Source organism: Cyclopterus lumpus, chromosome 17 (assembly GCF_009769545.1).
Source record: "Cyclopterus lumpus isolate fCycLum1 chromosome 17, fCycLum1.pri, whole genome shotgun sequence".
Taxonomy (NCBI): Eukaryota; Metazoa; Chordata; class Actinopteri; order Perciformes; family Cyclopteridae; genus Cyclopterus; species Cyclopterus lumpus.
In genome coordinates, this window is record NC_046982.1 from 14,940,321 (window position 1) to 14,961,541 (window position 21,221).

General features: G+C 40.8%; 1 protein-coding gene across 1 annotated transcript; it reads left to right on the forward strand.

Annotated features, from left to right (window-relative positions):
- Positions 1-1,493: 1,493 nt before the first annotated feature.
- Positions 1,494-20,933, forward strand: mylk4a (myosin light chain kinase family, member 4a). Its single transcript, XM_034556531.1, has 16 exons — positions 1,494-1,537; positions 10,813-11,380; positions 13,574-13,711; positions 14,074-14,170; positions 14,463-14,859; positions 15,420-15,778; positions 16,672-16,777; positions 17,268-17,361; positions 17,700-17,809; positions 18,020-18,161; positions 18,276-18,346; positions 18,438-18,566; positions 18,640-18,792; positions 18,871-18,949; positions 19,208-19,262; positions 19,558-20,933. Exons 2-15 carry the CDS (start codon positions 10,850-10,852, stop codon positions 19,259-19,261), a joined length of 2,460 nt encoding a protein of 819 aa, XP_034412422.1. The 5' UTR covers positions 1,494-1,537; positions 10,813-10,849; the 3' UTR covers position 19,262; positions 19,558-20,933.
- The last annotated feature ends 288 nt before the right edge of the window (positions 20,934-21,221 follow it).

Sequence of the window (21,221 nt, forward strand, 5' to 3'; positions counted from 1 at the left end):
TATTTGTTTTTAATTCAATCTTCTCAGATATCCCCATAGCTTGTAATGTACAGTTATCTATTTCAGCCATGAAATACACAACGCTCTCCTTATTTAGTTTATCAGAATCAGAACCAGAACGGTTTATTGCCAAGTATGTTTCACATACAAGGAATTTGTCATGGCGGGTGGTGCATTTCATTGGACAACATTAAGTTGGACAACATTAAGTTGTCCAATTAAGTCAACACAGTGCAAGAAAGAGACATATTACATTTACAATATAATTCCCATCTCCCATCGGAGTCTTTGACACAAGGTCTTCAGTTGACTGTTGTTCCTCCCTTGATATATCTTCCTCCCCTCTCTCCACTCTACTCTCCCTCTGAACCATCTTTGCTGCTTCTGCATATGATATATTCATGTTCCCTTTTAGCTGCTGCACTACCACTGCCTTCTTTCTCACTTCACACCCAAATCCTCCTCAAATTGATCACCAATAAACCTTGCACCGCTGTCACTTTATACTTTGCTCATCCCGCAGCTAAATCAAAATCAAATATGTAAATTGTGCACCATATGGAACGTTAGGGCGTTCGGATAGACCAGCGGTCACGCGACCTGCACGTGACCCTTAGTTGCTTTGTTTTGACTGTTGAAACGTGATTTATTGTACAAACATCTGCTCCTTTTACTTAATCAAGGAGTGATTTATTTAATATTTAAAGTTGAAATGCACTTTGCTCATTGTTGCGGTGCTTTGTTTTCGGGGGACAAGAGAGCGACCTGTTAAGTAACTGTATGGGAGTGCATGTGCGCGTGCTGCCTCCTGCATCTCCTCGCGCTCTGATATGCACCTCATAAACTGGAGAATGATGAGTTATAACGAAAGAGGTTACTGTGGTCATGTTGGATTAATATCGCCATGGTTCACTGTGCGTCATGACGGACGTGGTTTATGTATATTAAATACGTTCACCCCGTTTATTGCGAACCATCGTTTTGTTCACAAGCACCGAAATCCTGACACTTGTTCGGTCCAGAATAAATGTCTCTGAGAGCTCACGAGAGCTCAACTGTCAGTTAATTGACCACAAAAAAGCAGTGAAAGGCTCCTGGTCTCCGCATCCAAACTTTATGAAGCCCTCATGTGCAACTAATTAATTAATTATGAACGACATATACAAATAGTAATACTACTGACAGTATCAATGACGATAATAATAATAATTATTGCCATTGGAATACATCTATATTATGTAGTAAAAATGTCCATCTTTGTGAAAACGATTTTTTCAATATTAACAAAATGTATTAGCAACCTTTGACAACCAAGATGAGTACGAGAGGAAGGGTAAAAGTTTGTGTGTTGATGTGTAGGTTAGTTAGTGGGTGGGTGGCTGGGTGGGCTGGTTAGTTAGTGGCTGGGTGGGCTGGTTAGTTAGTGGCTGGGTGGGCTGGTTAGTTAGTGGGTGGGTGGGCGTTTTTTTTTCTTTGGCGGCGAGGGACGTAGAAGGAGCAGAGAAGGAGGCGAGACGGAGACGACGGGCAGAAGGAGGTGAGTACAAGACTATGGGCGGGCGGGCGGGTTGGTTAGTTAGTGGGTGAGCGGAAGAAGATGAGTACGAGAGGAAGGGCAGGAGTTTGTGAGTGGATGTGTAGGTTAGTTAGTTAGTGGGTGGGTTTCTCTGGCGGCGAGGGACGTAGAAGGAGCCGAGGACGAGCAGAAGGAGGCGAGGACGAGCAGAAGGAGGCGAGGACGAGCAGAAGGAGGCGAGTACAATACAGTGGGTGGGTGGGTGGATTTATTTCTCTGGTGGCGACTAATGAAGGCTCACTGGGATCTCACTGGGAGTTTTGTGCCACACACACACACACACACACTCTCGCTCTCGCACACGCACACGCACACACGCACACACGCACACACGCACACACGCACACAGACACACACACACACACACACACACATACATACACACATACTGTAAGCGCTTTAGCACTCTCCAGACATGCTGTACATTGCTGTGATTGGCCGCTGTCAGCCAGATGATGCATTCTTGAACTAGTGGCCACATGGCTTTCACAGCCAAAGGGTCGTTGTTGCACAATACAGAGATTATGTGGTTGAGTTTAAAAGTCCTGAGAGATCCCTTATTCACATAATTATCCTTCACTTAATTGTTCATTTGCATTGCCATTTAATAATGTTATTTTAGTATTCACACAATACTTTGGGGTTTAAACAATATAAGCTGATATAAAATTGCCTCAGTTGAGAGCTTTGAGTAGAAACTCCCATGGCGATAGTCTGTATGACATTTAGAACAGTAATCCAATAGCACAGGGCATTTGTTTACACTACATCCAAGTGTCTGTGTTGACAGGAAGACAAGGCCCCCGATCTTAATTTCATCACTTTTCAATGTCAGTACTGTGTTAAAGATGCATGTTGGGGTCGGTGGAGTGTCTCATTCATCCAGATACTTTCTGAGAGGAGAATAAACTGCTTTGTATTGACGATGGAAGGATTAGATGATGTGAGAGGGTGATGGTCTCCGAGTGAGCTCGACACCCTTTGCTGGCACCTGTCACTCTCTTATCATGAGGACGAACTGCCCGTCCTTTGGCTCTGAGTGCTGATGGGAGTGTTGACTGAATTAACAGAGGCTGTGGAGGGATGTTCAGTTTGGTCTTCGTCATCTCTCCTTACGCTCCTCTTGAAACTCTTCTCCCTAAGCTCCGAGAGCGCCTTTGTAGTTAAAGGAAAAGCGAGGCTCCAGCATGAAGAGTAGAGTTAAAGCCATGGAGAACGTTGTCACTTGCTGGGACACTTGGCTCCTCAACAGCATGTGTCTGGTGGCCTCCTTCCTCTGGAGCAGGCTGCGAGATTTACTCTGCTGCAGGAGGAAGCACAGAGCAGCCACTTCACCGGCCGTTCAGGTACATCCAGGCTGTTTGACACACAAACCAGCTGAGGAACACTCACACATGTTGGTCAAAAGGAACATGACTAGAATATTAACCTTGTAGTAACAGTGTTTGTTGATTTAGTAGGGCTGTGAATATTTTACAGAAATTTACAAAAGTGTCAAGACTTTGCTTGATTTTCTAACTTCTACATAAGATTTCTGGAGGATTCATTTGATTGTTTAAAATAGTAAGCATCAGAGGAACAGTAATATAGTGTATACTGCAGAAAATCACATAATTCACTGTTTTCAGCAATGAATATTCGTGTGATGCTTGTGGGATGGATTTTGAGCAGAAAGCCTTGACCAGTTATTGGTACAATAGATCCTGTCTTCAGATGGGAAGGCAGCAGCTGCAACATCTAACTTCCCTTACTTGATAATCTCATCGTCCTTGTGGGAATGTCCTGGTCGACAAGAGGAATAATCTTTCCAAAAAGAGGTTAACATGTAGAGACATATGCATGTACATTTAAGGGGAAAAATGAAACTAGACACAGCAATGTCTTTCCCTCAATTTATATTATCTATTTATTCTCATTGATGTTGCTTTTAGTGTCTTTGGAAGACGTTATGACGCAGGGTTGCCATTGAATACTTTTACCACAATGTCAATAATTGTGTGTATGTGCGTGACAAAGGCGGGTGAAAGACAGTTTTTCACCTTTTGAGGATAGTAAAGATGTATTAGATTCTATTCTATTGTGTCCTACTGAGAGAATAGACTTCACACTCCCAAGTGAAACTCAGCAGCAGGCAGCAGAGGCCTGGTGCTGTGTGGTGCATCAATGTTGATGTCGAGAGGCTCTAAGCCACAGGGACAATGCCAACGACTCATGGAAATGAGTTTTCCTTACTAATTATTATTATTATTATTACTTTAACCTCAGACAACAAACAATCACCATGATGCATGTATTCAAAATGTTACTGAGATAGACTTTTACAACCGTAACTATTATATTTAGTACATGTCCGTACCTAATTGATATTTATTTATTGTCTACTTATAATATTACTTTATATATTTCTATTTTGTCTGAGGTCTTTTTTTACCTGAATATTAAGCCATTTTTGTGTTATCTTTAAAATATATTTTCTTTGTGTATTATCTGCTTACCCTTGCACTCACTTTTCCTACGTTATCCTCTAGCTAAATGTCACATTTAATTTAATTAGTTAGCCCAACATATGGTGGGTAATCCTTCCAGCAGCAATGCGGTGCTTAGTATTTAAAAGAAAGATGAGACTGGTAATCATGATGCATGAGTGTTTTACTCTGTTATGGACAGCAGCAGGAAGATAAAACATGAGATCAGGAGTTGATGGTGTTTATGAGTGCAGAGTTTAGAGAATCTGCTGTGAAGGTACAACGAGCTGACAGCTAGAGGAGTGCTTTGCTGCCATCTAGTGATTTCTGCGTTGCTACTGTGAAATAGCATTGGTGTATTAATACAATGGGGACATTGCATGTGGTGGGAAAAGCTACTAAAAACCCTTAAAGATCAGGGAAAGAGAGCTTCTGTTTAGTTATTGGCCTCCCTCAAAACAATTAGATATGGCTCAGTCTCACTTTACCTGTTTCACACTGTAGAATGCTAATTAATGCATACATTTCACACCTAAAAACACATACACACGGTGTCTTAAAGCCCTCAGACATTACGCCTCAGAGACAAGCCAACGGGCACCTCTCTGGTTTCCATTCCTCTTTTGGCATTCAGGAGACCCACACTGACATTTACTTCTGTAGATCTACAAGTATGTGACTAAGCTTTCTTTGCATTCTGCCACTAACCTTTAATACCCTTTGACTTCCTCAATTTGGCTTCCTGAGTTTCCACACCGATAATAATAGTGCATCTGGAAATATCTTCAAGTACAGGCCTCACTGTACTGAAATGATTTCTCAAAAACAAGTATGATTACATGTGCTCGATGGTAGTAAACCGAGTACCTTTGGGTTTGTCAATTGTTGGTCAGACTAAAGGGTCAATTTAAACATGTGTACTACGGCTAATTTTTATAGACATTTTATCAAAAAACAATAAAATCAATAATGAATACAATCCTGAGTTGCAGAAGCACACAACAAAAATGAGGCCACTCTGCCCCACAATCATCTTGTGTGCTCCAAGTCAGACACAATCCCTTCTAGCTTGTGATCAGACACATGTATTAGGCTGGAGGAGTTGTTTCTGTTGATGCTACTTTCTCCCTCTTTGAAAACGTGCCACTATTTGTATTAGCTCTTTTGCAAGTCAAGTGGTAAGATCTTTCAAACCTAAAGGATTATGGGTGGAGTATCATCCTAAATCTGACTTTTGAGCTCCGGAGTTGAGAGCCAGTGATGGACGGCTCTCGCCTGCGTTTTTAAAATACAAGCTGCAGCATTCAGATTCAGAATCGGAATAATCTTTATTGGGCAATTATGTATCTAGGTATAAGGAATTTGTTCAGCTTACACACAAATACAGAGTGGATATACATGGGCTGGATGGTTATGTCTAGTTTTTAAATTTACATTGACAGATGAAGTACATATTAAAACATTTGTACATTAAAAACTGTAGAATAATAATCTATAATGGCAGCAGTGGATATTCGAGGGTTATTGACAGTGAGTGACTGATGTTAGGGATAGTGTTCATCAGAGTGACGGCCTGTTAGAAGAAGCTGCTCTTGTGTCTGGTTGTTTTGGCATACAGTGTTCTTTAGCGCCTCGCAGAGGGGAGAAGTTCAAACTGTTTGTGTCCAGGGCGTCTGGGCTCTGCAGTGTTTCCTGCATGCGGGGGAGGGTGGCACCAATGTTTTTCTCTGTAGTTCTGATTGTCTGTTGTCTGTTCCTTTTCCTGTTTGGTGGCTGATTCAAACCAGACAGAGATGGATGTCCATAGAACAGACTATAGATTATTATGCTGAAGTAGCGCAGGAAGCACATATTCTATTGTGCCTTTTTCCTGATCGTGTCTATGTAAGAAATCCACTTGAGGTTCTGAGATTTGGTGGATCCCATGATGGCCGATGAAACATGCGTTGTTGGCAAATTTCAAGAGTTTAACAGACGGGTCTCCTGAGGTGCAGTGGTTGGTATAAATGTGAAGACCAGAGGGGAGAGCACACATCCTTGGGGGGTCGCCATGTTGATGGTCTAAGTGCTAGATGTGATTTCCCCAGCCTCACCTGCTCCTCCTGTCTGTCAGGAAGTTTGTGAGGTGAGTTTGGAGCGCAGTATCTTTGGGATGATGGTGTTGAACGCCAAGCTAAAGTTCACAAACAGGGTCCTTGCATATGGGGAACCGAGGTGTTGCAGGATGTAGAGCAGTCCCATGTTGACTGCATCATCCACTGACGTTTTTGCCTGGTAACTGCGAGGGGTCGGGCAGAGGTTCTGGGATGTCCTTCAGGTGGGTCAAAACCGGTCTCGCAAAGGATTGACCACAGACGTCAGAGCGAGGGGCCTGTGGTCATTTAATCCTGTGATAGAGGGATTCTGAAGGGAGGCCTGGCTAACACCTAAAGGGCATCACAGTAGTCCAGCCGGGTCGAGATAAAAGCATGTTTAACATTCATAACATTTTTATAAAGTAAAAATTTTTAGTTTACATAATTTAGTTCTTCTTAGCGTGTCCAATATCAAAAGGCATCAGTGCATATCCAATAACATCTCTCAACATTTGGATTTAGTTTAGACGTGATACATTTATCACATTTCAAACAGACATGTGCAATACGCATGTATGTGGGGAGTCAATGTATTGAATCAGCATTAGTTCTTTTTAATAACCGTATATAAAGAAATCCAAATAGTCTAATGGGCATCAGCAGAATATGTTTACATGCCAAGAGAAAACATGAGAGGGAAAGAACAGTAGAGACGTCTTAGGCATTAGCCAAGGAGTCAAGTTTCACCGCTGCCACACATTTAAGCCAACAAGTTTCCAAGAGAAAGTATAGCCAGAGCTGGCCGGCTGTGCGATGTGTGAGTGGAGACTGGTGAGGTGACTTGACAGTAGCCACAGCACACAGCACTGTTGCCTCCCAGGACATTGTGTTCTCGGTTGGGGAGGTGGTGCTCCCTATTCAACAGTTCAACTTGTCCCTGTGCCAAATAAAAAGCCTCAAACAGAAGGCCATGCAGGTCACATTATTTAACCAGACTGTACCGCCCACAAGTACTGACTTGTATTCATGATGACGTAATAATACGACTTCCATGCATTTATACTCTTTTTACTCACAGGAGGTTATGTAATGTAACCGCATCAACTACTTTATTTGGTCTTCATTAATTTGACCATGATCATGTTTTGATCAAAAGTGTTCTCTTAATCACATAATCAAGGAAAAATGCAGAATATTTTCTCTGGTCCTATAGCCTCCTACATGCAGTTTGTATCACGGTCCTTTATCATTGCAAATGTATTATCTTTAGATTTTGAAGTCAAATTTTTGTAGACGTCAGCTTGGGCTGTGGGAAACTTCTTTTTTATTACATTATTACATTTCATTTAGCTGACACTTTTATCCAAAGTGACTTACAATCATACACCGTAGACACAGCTACGGGGAGCAATTCAGGGTTAAGTATTTTGCTCAAGGACGCATCGACAAGGGCTAGCACAGCCGGGGATCGAACCGCCGATCCTCTGATTGAAAGTCGAATTTATTTAATACGTATTTAATATTATGTGATAATTCCCTATCACAATATTTACTGTGATATTGAAAATAATATTATAGCTCCCGAAATTTAAGGAGCTTGCGGCATGGAGGGAGGCCGTTTATATGCATGTTTAGTGACACAGAAAGGGTTGAAGATGGGCAGAGGTTCCCTTTCATCTCTCCCTTGTCCTCCTCCTATTGAACAACAGGTGAAGCAGGTGTAGGTTTTTTTGACTTTTTTAGGTAGAACAAACATTTACAAATTAAATTTGATTAAGTGAAAACACACTATGATAGGGTTAACAATGTAAATACAACGAAAACACAGACAACTCTCCGACCGGGCAATGGCTGTCAATCACAATGCAGCCACACCCTTAATCATACCCTGCTGTTATTGTCTGTTGTACTTTAAATGGGACCATAATTTAAGAAAGACTTGCGATTGAAACCATAAACTCACGCTTACAATGTTTACTGAGATAATAAATCCAATGAGAAGTAGGGTAATTATCTCATATACCATTATGTAATTCAACTTATTTTTGCAACCAGAAGTTGAAGTTAAAGTTGTCGCCTGGTGTGTAGACAACAGTCCTTAGTAGCTTTCACGCCAAACTCTAAGCCCGCCCACTTTTTAGCATTCCAATCAAATGCGAAAGTCTTGATTTAAATACCTATGGTAACTGTACACTGCTCAAATAATCTGTTTCCCTGTGAAATACGTCACTCTAGACAAGCTGAAGACACTCTAACTTCTGTTTCACTGACTTTCAAGGAGCTAAGCCCTCTGCTGTATATCATTTTACCTTTTACATTTTTCCACTCTTGACGTCTAAGTTAGTAGGTTTTAAAACTGCAGTGTCAACCATCATCTTCAGCAGTCCCTCGAGGCATGCGTGACTTTGTTTAACTTGGGCAGACTGGTTCACCGATAGCCAACCCACGGTCATTGACAGATCTCGGTCAGGATCCAGTGGCATGGGATGGGGTCCATGACGTCTGGGGGCCCTTTTCTGTTGCAGCCTTCCCAGTTGGTGTGGCGCTCCCTGAAAGTCAGCCATCATCCTCCGCCTGTTTCACAGTTGAGGTATTGTTTGCTCTTGCTCTTTTTTAAAGACCTCCTCCCCGACCTTACCACCATGGGCGAACCTACCAGGAGCATAGCTCCAGATGGCGGCGCTCTCTGGATCTCAGGGACACACAAGCTTCTCCACCGTGACAAGGTGACAATGCACAGAGAAGCTTAACCAGGAAACACACACAAATGTTACTGTTACATTAACTAAGCTACATTTTTTTCCATGCACCACTAGACTGGGCAGTGAATTCTCACCTGCCGGCTTGTGTGCTCAGTCTGTGTGCACACTTGAGCTTGGCAAAGAGGGTGAGAGAAGACTTTGGGCACCAGTCATGATGTTGTTACTTTCTTTGGCATTAGTTTCACTGTAGAGTGTAAGTGATATAAACAAGATATTTGCTTCATGTAATACGCTTCAGAAGCTAAGGGGTCTGTTTACATCCCCTGTGGGGTTTAATAACCTTAAAGTGTCCCCTACCTCGAAGCAATGAAAGACATCTTAGTCATGCATGGTAACCTTTTTAAAGTGCAGCAAAATCAATTTTTTGTTGTTGTTCTTTTGTAGAATAATACTTAACATTCTTCTTTCTGCCTGTGTGGATGAAATTCAGTCTGTCTGTTCTATGCACACCCCTTCATAAGAAAGTTGACACAACATGCTGCAAATGACATATGTTGTCTGTCATCTGTTGGCATCCAAGGACAGGTGTGTCCTCCCTGTCCTCCCAGAGTGATTGATGATTGATTTCACTCCCATCTGTTTCTGCCCCGTCACAATCTCTTGCTTTTTCCGCTGAAGCCATCTTGAAAGAGAGTAATATGCAAGTTGATGCCGTGACTTGTCATTAAACTCCTTCTCACTTCCTTCTCCTCGCCTTACCCCACTTGACTCCACTGCCAAGTTCACAGCCCCGTCCTAGTGAGGGGGTGGTTGGCCTCGGTTTGTCGCCTGCGTGTCAAAAGTAATTCATGGTGGCTCGAGCAATGCTAGATTCCTCTTAAACTCTATCCCCCATGAATTCATGGTGATGAAAAATGATGTGAAAATTGAAAAATTCTCCAGAAATAGTTTCATAAATCAACTACAAGTGCATTGCAACATCTACTATCTAGAGTAGACTATATCGACTATACTGTATTTAGTGTTTGCTTAGGAATCTAAAATCCGTATAACCCTGTCTGTTGACATAAACACATGTTGTTATGAGAATAAATCAGACATATTTTGATTCAAAGGGAACATGGATTAAGGTCATATTACAAGAGCTTAGTTAAAATAGATCACATACTTTCTTAAGGTTATTGATGGATGTTTTTGTCAGTGAGTAGGCATCATATAAATCACCCATGTCACCCATATCTTCTTTCAGCAGAAGGGCTAAACGTCTTACTGTAGGTCCCTTTTCCCTTGACACTATGCAAGTTACAAGCATTCAAGAGATAAGAGGGCGAATCGGTACAGCTTTTACAGTTCAGCTGTGTCAGCAGAATTTCAGTGTCAACACAACTGGTATTTAGAAATGACAATATCATCTTTTCCTTTACTTTGAATCCCACCTGTGCTATCTTTGTCCACTCAAGCCTAGACCAGACGTGTCCACCTGTCACAGATGAAGTCATTGCCATTTGAATCGGAAAAACGGTGAAACCGAATGAGCATTGTCCCACTGAAGAAGTTCTGTGTACAGTAACCATTTTGACACCTAGCAGGGTAGTGACGGAGGTGGGCTTAACACTCGAAGGCTCTCAAATGTCCCATAGCCCGAGCCGTGCCAAGCCCCCACCCCAAACACTTGACCCCTGCTGACGTAGACTGTCCATTTGCATTTATGGACACCGGCTCACTCCATTCTTAATACCATTTCTAGTGTGGCGAGAAGCAGACGCCAGGGATAAAGTGTGACAGAAAAGGAGAAGTGTTTTTTGGACTTTACACTAGTCAGAGCTCACTTTACTTAAGCTTTAGAGGTTTAAAATATTCAGCGGCATAGTTATCGACTTGTGATCTTTAACAAAAATGTTTGTTACCACTTTTTCTATCTAAATGAGTTTGCACACAAAGGGTAGAGCTGGCTCCGATTTTTGAAAAAGTATTTTTGTCTGTTTTGTCTCAAGTTGGTGTCTTAACGTGATTTTTATATCACTGGAAGCCATGAGTTCCTCGGTAATGAACAAAGGAGGAGATGGCAACGGTGCAAGTTTTGACCTCATCCAAAACCGGATTGAGTCACTCAGCGGCAAAATGGACAAGCTCATCAACATTCAAGAAAAGGTCCTCAACCGATTAGACGGCATGTCTCAGGACATTGACGTCATTGAAATGGATATGGAGAATCTGAAGGTTGACAAGGAGGAGATCCATATTCCACCCAAGATGGTGAACCAGACCCAGTTCATGGGGCAAGAGGTGAGGGAGATATGCCAAGAGATGAGCACCATAATGTTGGTGGTGAACCAGCGGTCTGAGCAGCAGACTGAGAAGCTCGAAGGGATGGAAAAGCTGGTCCTCAGCATGCAGCAGGTGATCAGCTTCATTGGGGAGACGGTAAAGAGTTCCAGGGTTATGGAGCTGATTTTTAATGGCGCTGCTGCTCGGAAGGGCTCCAAACCAAAAGACAGTAAAGGCAAGCAAGCCGTTAAGAGGAAATCCTCTACGGACACAATAAACAAGAAGCTTGACAAGGTGAGACTTAGAGCCTGAACTGTTACGCCGAAAATCAAAAATATCCTTTCCTCATGCAGGAAATGTGAAAAAGCTTTATTATATTTATTTTGCATGATGATTTAATATGGCTGCCAGTTTGTATTGCCATGCAATCGCAGCCCATCCACCATTAAGGACATCTCGTCTTGTCGCAGTGTTGCAAAAGATGCTATATGCGTTCCTTGCTGACTTTGATTTCTCAGATCTCACAAAGATCTTGTTCTTCTTGTTGTTGTTGGCACCACATGTGAAATTGATCATAGCAGCAAAGCTGACCACTCCAACAGTTCAAGTCTTGCCTATGAATGGGACTTGTGTGTGCTGAATAATGGGGCTGGGTTAAAAAGCTAATGTCTGGGATTTGGCATGTGCCAACTGCTGATTAAAGGTAATTAATGGTAATTGTATAGTGCTCTGTAATCTGCTGCACAATACATATGTCACTTATAGTTCACATGAAACCCCAATTTAACTCACATTTACACTTGTTGGCTCTCTGCCCATGCTGAGTGCAACATGGCCTCCTTGGCGTGAGGCTCACTCTGGAACCCCCTGCAGGGCACGAGAGGTGAGACCAGGGGTGAAATGCTGTTTTTGGATTGGGGCTGCAGTGTTTGTGGCCGAAAAATTATTTGACCCTTTCAGTTTTCCCAGAAGTCAGGTATCAACAAATTATGATGAGTCACTCTTTCTCCATTTTGCTCTCCAACCCTGACTCACTTAAACTAAGCATATTTCTACCCTGTAGATGTACACTGTTTGTCTTACTTGTGTCCAATTAATAGCTGTGCCAGTAAGGACTAGTTTCCACTGTTGTGTGTCATTAACACTGCATGCAGTGTTTCAGGAAATACCGGGACATGTTCAAAAAAGTACAAAAGTAATCTCTCTCTTTTGCTCCAGAATTCTAAATAATTTGATGTTTTTGGTTTTAACGGGGGCTTGGCTGAATCAAACATGTTTTACTTAAGAAACTTAAATCCCATCCAAATCCAACTAGAGGTTTTGGTCTTTATCATACTTTATTTGACCTTATACTAAGGTCACTGAGTGCTGCTTGGCATCAACAGCATTAACTGCATTTACAGACCTGTGAACACCACATATCTTTTTAGAGTCATATCTCTTTTCCTCTATGACCTACAATATTAAACTCACCTGAGTGGTCGTAACATCAGGTTATTGTATACTTGAAGGGATATTAATGTCAAAGTGTGCAGTCAGGCTTTTTTGCATTTGTGTTAATTTAAGATATGACACGCTCAAGCCAATTAAAAGTTTGGATCATGATTTTATGGATAGATTATATCCTGATGATTAACGACCACATACCACGATGATGGCTTCTATGGGACTCACATTTCCGGGTATTTCTGTGGTCATCAGAGCACCTGTCAGGTGGTAGCTCCATCTCCCTCCACCTCCAGAGGTGTGACATACCTCACAACTGCTGTTACTATGGCCTTCTCACGCTTTCTCCAAACTCTCAATTAGAATTTTTAACTCTAGAAAACCCAGCTGTCACTGGGGGAGCACTGTGCTGGAAATATACCCGCTGCTGTTTACCTCACAACAGCATTCGTAGAACAAATGTGAGACGGCCAGAGTTCGAGACCACGCTGACCTGATCAGAGAGCGTTCAGTGAGTTTCCTCAGCTGAGCAATTTGAACAACAGTCTACGGTCGCTTGTAATATTTTCCACTCATGGTCAGCATTGCATTCCATCGCTGAGTGCGACAAGTGATAAGCTATAAATTCACTGGCCCGCTGCTGTCTATCCATCTGCTATGAATAATCACAGGCATGCCATTATGCAAGTCAGTCTGCGCATGGAGGCGTGCAACACATGTGCTAACCTGTAAGATGAAAACAGAGGAAGTGTTGCTTATATTTTCCCATTTGTCATTATTTTTTACGTCACGTCATTGAATTATTATTGTTACGTAATATGTAATGTTGATTCATTTGTTGTGTCGTGTGGATTACATGTGACCCTAACTTCATCAAATTAAACCGCCGCTGTCATTTCATTGAATTGTTTATTTGACTTTTGATTAATGTTGTGTGCATTACATGAGACCCTAACTTCGCCATATCAACCTTCTGTCTCTCTCTATGTTCTTCCTGTTCATATAACCAGACTAATCATTGCCATCTTGTTTTTTTGCTAGACCTCTACCTCTAATAAAGCCAGTAAAGGGAATCAAAAGATAACTCCTGCATGTGAGCCCTCTTCTCCACTGACTTCCCACAAGATAAAGCTCCATGGACCAAAGCATTACTTCACGTCTTGCAAATGTGGAACATTTGTAGGTTTATTGTGTTTATAGTATGTATATGTACAAACTTGTATTTTTTAAATTAATGATAGAGTGTGTGTGCTTTTGCTTTTCTGGCTCCTCGTTCTTCATGTTTTAGCTTACAGAGCTGCATCCGCACTGTATGGACTGATTAGAAAATAAATACATTGGTCTTTAAATGTAGCTTTGTAAATAGTGCACTATGACATAGCTGAATTGTAAGGGGTAAATTCTGGCAAAGAAAATAAAACGTATAACATATTCCTTAAATCTAAATTATTAGGATAATCTATTTGAGAATTTAAAGATTGAATGTCAATAAACTAAATTGTTCAGATTTCTCTTTTGACTGTTTGATGTGTCCTCCACAGTTAAAGGACCACAAAGCTAAAGATGGGACAGATAAGCCCTCATTGAGCCCAAAGGGTCTGAAAGCTCAAAAGAAGATGAAGCCTCCAGACACAGCAGGTGCTGAGATCAACATACTTTTATTCTTCAGAAGCATGTCAGTGCTTAAACTCTGATGCTCAGTTGAAATAATAAGCATGACACATGGCAGAACCTAAATAAAAACATGATTTTGCCCTTTTAGCGTAAGAGTGATATTCTATTACATGTGCAGCTGTGGTCGACGACAGTATTTACACCGTGACACAGAAACCAAGCTCAGAATGTCAAAGTGAAATATATCCTATAACCTTTCCCAGTATTTAACAGTTTGTGAGAGACAACATCTGAATCCTGTTTGGTATTCTTGTAGAAAACATCTCCTTGAAGAAGCAGGTGTTGCTTCTCGAAGAGGTGCAGAAACTCAACAGGGAGAATGCAGAGAAATCAGCTCACCAGCTCATCCCTGGAAATCTGGTTCTGGAGGCTGGAGTGTCCCCGAAAGAACAACAACCTGACGCCTCTGCTTGCAAATCGGTGGACTACCTGCGTGAAGATTCCCAAGCGGCCATGGATGAGAAACACAAGGTCGTTGAAGCGGTTAGTGAGGAAGGGGTCGGGGAAAAGGTGGATGAGGAAGAAGCGGCGGTAACAGAGCTCGATGTGGAGGATGTCGTGAAAGAAAAGCTACCAGAGGAAAAGAAGGAAGAGGTTGCTCTTCCTGAAGAAGTAGCTGCCCATGAGGATGAAAACGAGCAGACTGCTACAAGGTAGTATATGTTTAACCCCAATAAGAATCAATGAATCCATAAATTGATCAACATAAATATATTCTTGAAATGTTTTGATAATCATTTTATTACTTGAGTATGTTTTAATGCAAAAATAACAAACTTTATTTGATTTGTCCGACAGTAAATTGAGTATATTTTTGCATTTGATGTCACTTTGAGCTCTTGGAAATTGTGATGGTGATTTTTTAAAAATAGTTTTCAGATGTTTTAGAGATAAATGATTAATCAAGAAGAAAAATCGAGATTATAATACAGAAATATTGAGCTTATTCCCTGATTAATGTTTATTGATAATATTTTTAGCTCATTAAATTAAAAAATATGAATAGTTTTATTTTAGAGATCCTACGAGCAAGTTTATTAGCCATAACCTATTATATCTACTGTATGTATCTCAAACGTCCAGACATTTCATTGATATTATGACTATTATATTGTGTATTTTATTTGAAGATCAATGAAACTGTGGCTTTAGCCACATGTACAGTATGTACCAGAAACTATGCCGTAGTGACAGAAATCTTTTTTTTTAACAGCAGTGAGGACCACAAAGATGCGCCATCATCTCCAGAAGCTGAGCAGGACCAGATATCAGAGGTCAGCAAGTTCTGCGTGACCGAGGAACTCTTTGTAGTGAAGGAACACACAAAGAGCCAGGTGGTGGTGGAGGAGGAGGAGGAGGAAGAGGAAGAGGAAGAGGAAGAGGAGGAGGAGGAAGAGAAGGCGGCAGACCACGAGCAGAAGGTTGCGTCTGAGGGCTGGGCCGTCTTCAGGGCAGATGGAGTTCAGTTCCAGTTGAACCTGAAACAAAGGGTGGAGACAGAGAGAAAGGAGAAGGATGCAGAGAAAGATGCAGAAGAGGAGGAGGATGACAATACAGAGCGGTACTTTATTGGTGAGTCGGGACTACTCGACAATTAAGCATGGTAGGAAGTTGAAAGTTTGAGTATCTGAGCTTTATTTACCCAGTTTAATTCTGAGGCAGAGCCAGAATCAGTTAATCATTCAATAACATCTTCATTTTGGAGGCTGTTAATACTCTGTGTGTATCTTGAAGTCGGTGTAGTTTGAATTATAATGCCCACATATAGCAGTCTATAGTTTTGTAAATCACTTAATACTAGAACTACAAATATACCAGCTTATTACAGATATATCGGTATTGGTGTGTATCGTGGCTGATAAATTACAAGAACCTGCAGTATACAAACATGAGAGTGGGTTTTATTTCATTTAATAACAGGGTTATAATTCATTTGTCCACCAGAGAGCACTGATAAGTGGATCTTTATTACTGTAAAATGTCCTGTTTAGTATAAATGTTCTTCACAATTCTTAGAAAAAACAATCAAAATCAAAATAGGCCTCAGCCATCCAGTATTGGCTGGGCTATATTTCATACATTAAATACTTAAAACTGTCTGTATATCTTCATGGCCGGTGTGAGAGTAGTACAGTAGTATGCACTTATTGTAAGTCGCTTTGGATAAAAGCGTCAGCTAAATGACATGTAATGTAATGTAATGTAGTATGATGTAGAATAAAGCACATGAAGCAGGTCGCCACGAGAGGATGTGTTAAAAAGCATTGTTACTATGCAACTATGCCTGCAGTTGATGTTTATTATTATTAAATCAATGCACAACGTGCTAACTTGATTATGGCAGCCGTGCACCCTTCCAAAAGACTCACCGTAGTTGATTAACAATGAAGTTCCTATGTTCTCACATTGCTCATAACTTATTAAAACAGATTATATCTTTTCTCCGGTCTCCCATCCTACTTTAGACACCTCTCCTCCTCCAGCGGCTCCTTTCAATCACCGCATTGTTTCTGCCAAGCCCAACCAGATCATCAACTTCTACACCATCAACTGGCAGGAGGTCCTGGGCGGGTGAGAACCGTACTTTTCAAATCTCTGAGTCATGTCAAAAAAATCTAAAGCTATTAACAACCAGTTGATCTATTGCAGATCAAAGGCAGGTTGAAAGAGGTTCCCATAAAGCCTAATTGCGTAACCCTTCCTCTCTCCTCTCCCCATAACTCCAGAGTCCCTGCAGTTATTTTTACTCTCGGACTGAGTGGTATGTGAAACAGTATCCCTGGTGCCAGCTGGTAGCTAATCACTAAGTGTTAATCCAAACCTTCAAAGAGGAGACACAGCCCAGCTCAGATTTAATGAAATAACAGATTGAGCTCAACACTGTCCTAAAACCTCTCCGTTTGACAAAAGATCAGTTTTTAATTTGTCATAGAAATACCGTCTCTGTGGTGTTTCACGGCCGTCTCCGCACTGCCGCGATTCACCATTTGAGGGGACACGGTTGGCGACTGTGATTCTGCACCTCAAGGATTCTTTATTCTCTTCTCTCCCTCTCTTCAAGGGGGCGTTTTGGCCAGGTGCACAAATGTGTTGAAAACTCCTCCGGTCTCACTTTGGCAGCGAAGGTCATCAAAGCCAGGAGTCTGAAAGAAAAGGTAACGTCCAGCATCCTCATGATGATTTAGTCCTTTTTTTTGATACAACAGTGAGAGCCCCACCGCATGATATTAAAAGCAAAGGGGGCCCAGTTTTCAGTGCACATTAAATGCACCGCAAGGCCCCTTGGAACAGAAGCAGAGGGAATATTTCTCACCTCGGTGAGAAATATTTGACCTCGAAGAGAAGATGCATTGTCTCATAGCAGAGAACAGCTGACACCTCTCATCGTGTCCGTGTGTGTGTGCTCGCTTGTCTGTGTGTTTGTCTGCAACTGTGTCGGTTTGTCTGCCTCTGCATTTGTCTGTCTGTCGGTCTGCGCCTGTGTTTTTGGTAGGAGGTGGTGAAGAATGAGATCCAGGTCATGAATAATCTGGACCATGCCAGCCTGATCCAGCTCTATGCAGCTTATGAGTCAAGGAATGACATCATCCTTGTACTTGAATAGTATGCTTCTTCTTTTATATTTTCAGCACATATTCTTTCAAAACAGCGCTGTGTACCAAGTAGTTGTCCTTCATAGACTTTACGGTTAAGTTTGTTGATAATTGTATTCTCTGGATAATTATGCTAAAATAAAACACTACCTCAGATTTAAATTGCTTTAAATGTCATGTGTTTGATCTGTGTTTTTTATGCATTTGTCTTGAACCTTAGTGTTGGTGGAGGGGAGCTGTTTGACAGGATCATTGATGAAAACGACACTTTGATGGAGCTGGACGCTGTTCTCTTCATCAGGCAGATCTGTGAGGGCCTGCAGCACATGCACAAAATGTACATCCTGCACTTAGATTTAAAGGTAACTAGATTTAAAGAGTCACTCATATTTATTGTAATATTATTTGAAGAAAGAAAAAGAAAAAAAGACGTCACGTATTCTCTAAATTGAATCCATCAATTATTCAAATTTCAGCCAGAAAACATTCTATGTGTGAGCAGAGTCACAAACAAGATAAAAATCATCGATTTCGGTCTTGCTAGGATGTAAGTACCAGCGTTTGCTTCTGTTTTGTACACATTTTCATCGACTGCTGTAATAATACAAAATGTAATTGTCCCTTTTACCACAACGTAGATATAAACCGCGAGAGAAGCTGCAAGTGAACTTTGGCACTCCAGAGTTTCTCGCTCCGGAAGTCATCAACTACGACTTTGTTTCGTTCAACACAGACATGTGGAGCCTTGGCGTCATCACCTACATGCTGTAAGTCAACACACAAACACGTGCACACGCGTGCACAAACTGATGCTAACGCCCGTCTGTAACTTCCTGTTAGTCTGAGCGGTCTCTGTCCCTTCCTCGGCGACGATGACAACGAGACTCTGAACAACATCTTGGCCTGTAAGTGGAACTTTGAGGAAAACGAGTTTGTGGATACGTCTGAGGAAGCCAAAGACTTCATCTCCAGACTCCTCATTGTGAATAAAAGGTAACCATCGACTTGTTCTGTGTGCGCTGTGTGGTGATCTTTAACAGATTATATATGTGTCATTGTGTGTGTCATCAGCTGGAGGATAGGCGCATCTGAGGCCTTGAGACATCCTTGGCTGTCTAACCCAGTTCTTCATCATAGCCTTCATACCAAGGTAGAGTTGTGATAGGCTAATACACTAAATGAGAAACTACACAGGTTGCTGATCTTATAACTTGATAACTGAATAATATTAAAAGAAACAACAGAAAAAGACACGCACACTAAACAGCACTAACCTCCAGCTCTCATTGTTCTTTAAGAAAAGATGTTGCATACTTTCCGAATATCATATTAACGTTCCAATTCTAAGCTTGTTTTAATGTTGCTGAGAAGCTTCAGTAATTTAATCTTTTTTTGCTTTATTTCACAGAAAACTATGTGCAGATCACGGCGTTCATCTTGTGTGCCCACGACTGATAGTTGAGGTTGGTCTCTCTTCTTTTCAGGCTAAAAAGTATATATTGTTATTCTGGTTGAGCTGTTAAACTTCTTCTTTTTTTTTTTTTGTTGCAAAAAAAGACCATTACTTCAAACTTTGAGCCTGTACAGGAATACTTTCAAAACATCCACAAGGGGGAATCATGTCTCATATTTTGTACAGGGCAGTGTAGAATAAACTCAGTATCTCTCTCTCTCTCTCTCTCTCTCTCTATATATATATATATATATGTACACACACTGAGTTAGTCATAGCATTTACAGTACACTGTCTTTTTATAGGGCTACAACGATGTGATGGCTTCAGTCGTGGCCACTTGGACCAACCTTCCTGTCCACGTAAATTACCTTAATTTTCAGTCCATGGGCTGTAATTCTGGCGACCCCACAAACCCTGTTCTGACATGTTATCCGCTGTTGTGTTAATGTCAGCAATATACAAAAACAATATAGAGACAAAAGCAGTTTTGTTTAATTGGGATTAAACGTGGATAGTCCCACCATGCATTAGACTGCAAGTAAGTAAAAATAACAACATTTTATAAAATATTTTGTGTTATTATCAATGTCAACTCAACTGCTTAGGTTGTTTATGTTTGTTGTTTTTTCCATCACTTCATATGTGGCATTTCAAAAGAGTGCCAATGTCACAGTCGGACCTACTGTTATTAGACATGTAGTATTATCATATAAGAGCTTGGTTGTGTGTCGCACCTTTGTCTTGAAAGTTGAGGTGCACATTGTACTATCTACTTAAAAAAAAAAAAATCCACTCGTATACGTATCTCAAACCAAATGCACTGTGCTGTTATTGTTCATTGCTTTTGTTTGAAGGCTACAGCATGATTTGAATTACGTGACTGTAAATGTGTTGCATTTATCCCCATGTTGTTATCCAATATTATCCAGTATTATTATCGGGCTGTAAATAAATGCTGAACTGTAGATTTCATATTAAATATTTTCACATATCTTAGGGGATGGACATATCTTATGGGATGGACTTTCTGGATGTGTATTGTACGTATGGACAGAATGGAATTTGTGCGGTTGATATCATGAGCTGTAGTATGTGCACTTTATAATGTTATTTATTTAAACATAGATTATACATTAAGCTACCGTAGTTCCTTAGAAAAGGCTTGTGTGGTCAGATATTTTCTTCCTACTTCTGTTTCATCCTGCTTTGTCAAGGTGTTTATAAAGAAAATATATTTTGACTTCATAATAAACCAAAACAGTCAAGGTCTTATCAGCCAAGTGTATACTTTTAGATCTTAATTGCATGTGTCTATGGGTTTTATCAGCCATTAAAGTTTCAATTAGACACACAGAAATATCTTTTTTTAACATTTTTTTCACTCTAGCTGCATATTCTGTAGATGCTTTTTCCACAAAACAAAGTTATCATGCCTTCTGTGAAGGTTCATTAACTGAAAGTAAAACACTAACTACCTAATGTTGCCTAAGTTGATGAAATGTTAGAACTACATTCATGTGGTTTTAATTGAACTGGATTGTGAATGTTACTTTAATTGTTGTTGAACACAGAGTGCTAGTGAAAGAAGTTGTCCTTACCGAGTGTTAACAATTTCAAATTCAGCATGTATTTTGTGAAGTGTGTGTACACATCCATTAAACTGAAATAATTACCTAAATGGGAGTAGGTTTCCTTTTATTACTTTAAAGTTCAGATTGCAAAAAATTATGAACATACTCATGAATGGGCAAAAATAAAATAAAGTGTTTAGAAATACCAGTGGCTTTCAAATGAAGTGGAAAACCACGCAAAAATAGCTTGCAATTTGCCGGATCTAATATATTTGAGAGATTCTGACCTTTTTTTTTTACGAAGAACATTGGGGTTTTTCCCTTTTAATACCCACCCAAAAAAGAGGTCTTAGTGAAGGACACTTCTCAGTCACGCTTCAGACGAGAGCTTCAAA

Coding starts and splice junctions, on each gene's coding strand:
- mylk4a (XM_034556531.1), top strand. CDS start 10,850: ATGAGTTCCTCGGTAATGAACAAAGGAGGAGATGGCAACGGTGCAAGT. Junction 17,362..17,699: donor CCAGGAGTCTGAAAGAAAAG/GTAACGTCCAGC, acceptor TGTTTTTGGTAG/GAGGTGGTGAAGAATGAGAT. Junction 18,162..18,275: donor TCCTGCACTTAGATTTAAAG/GTAACTAGATTT, acceptor TTCAAATTTCAG/CCAGAAAACATTCTATGTGT.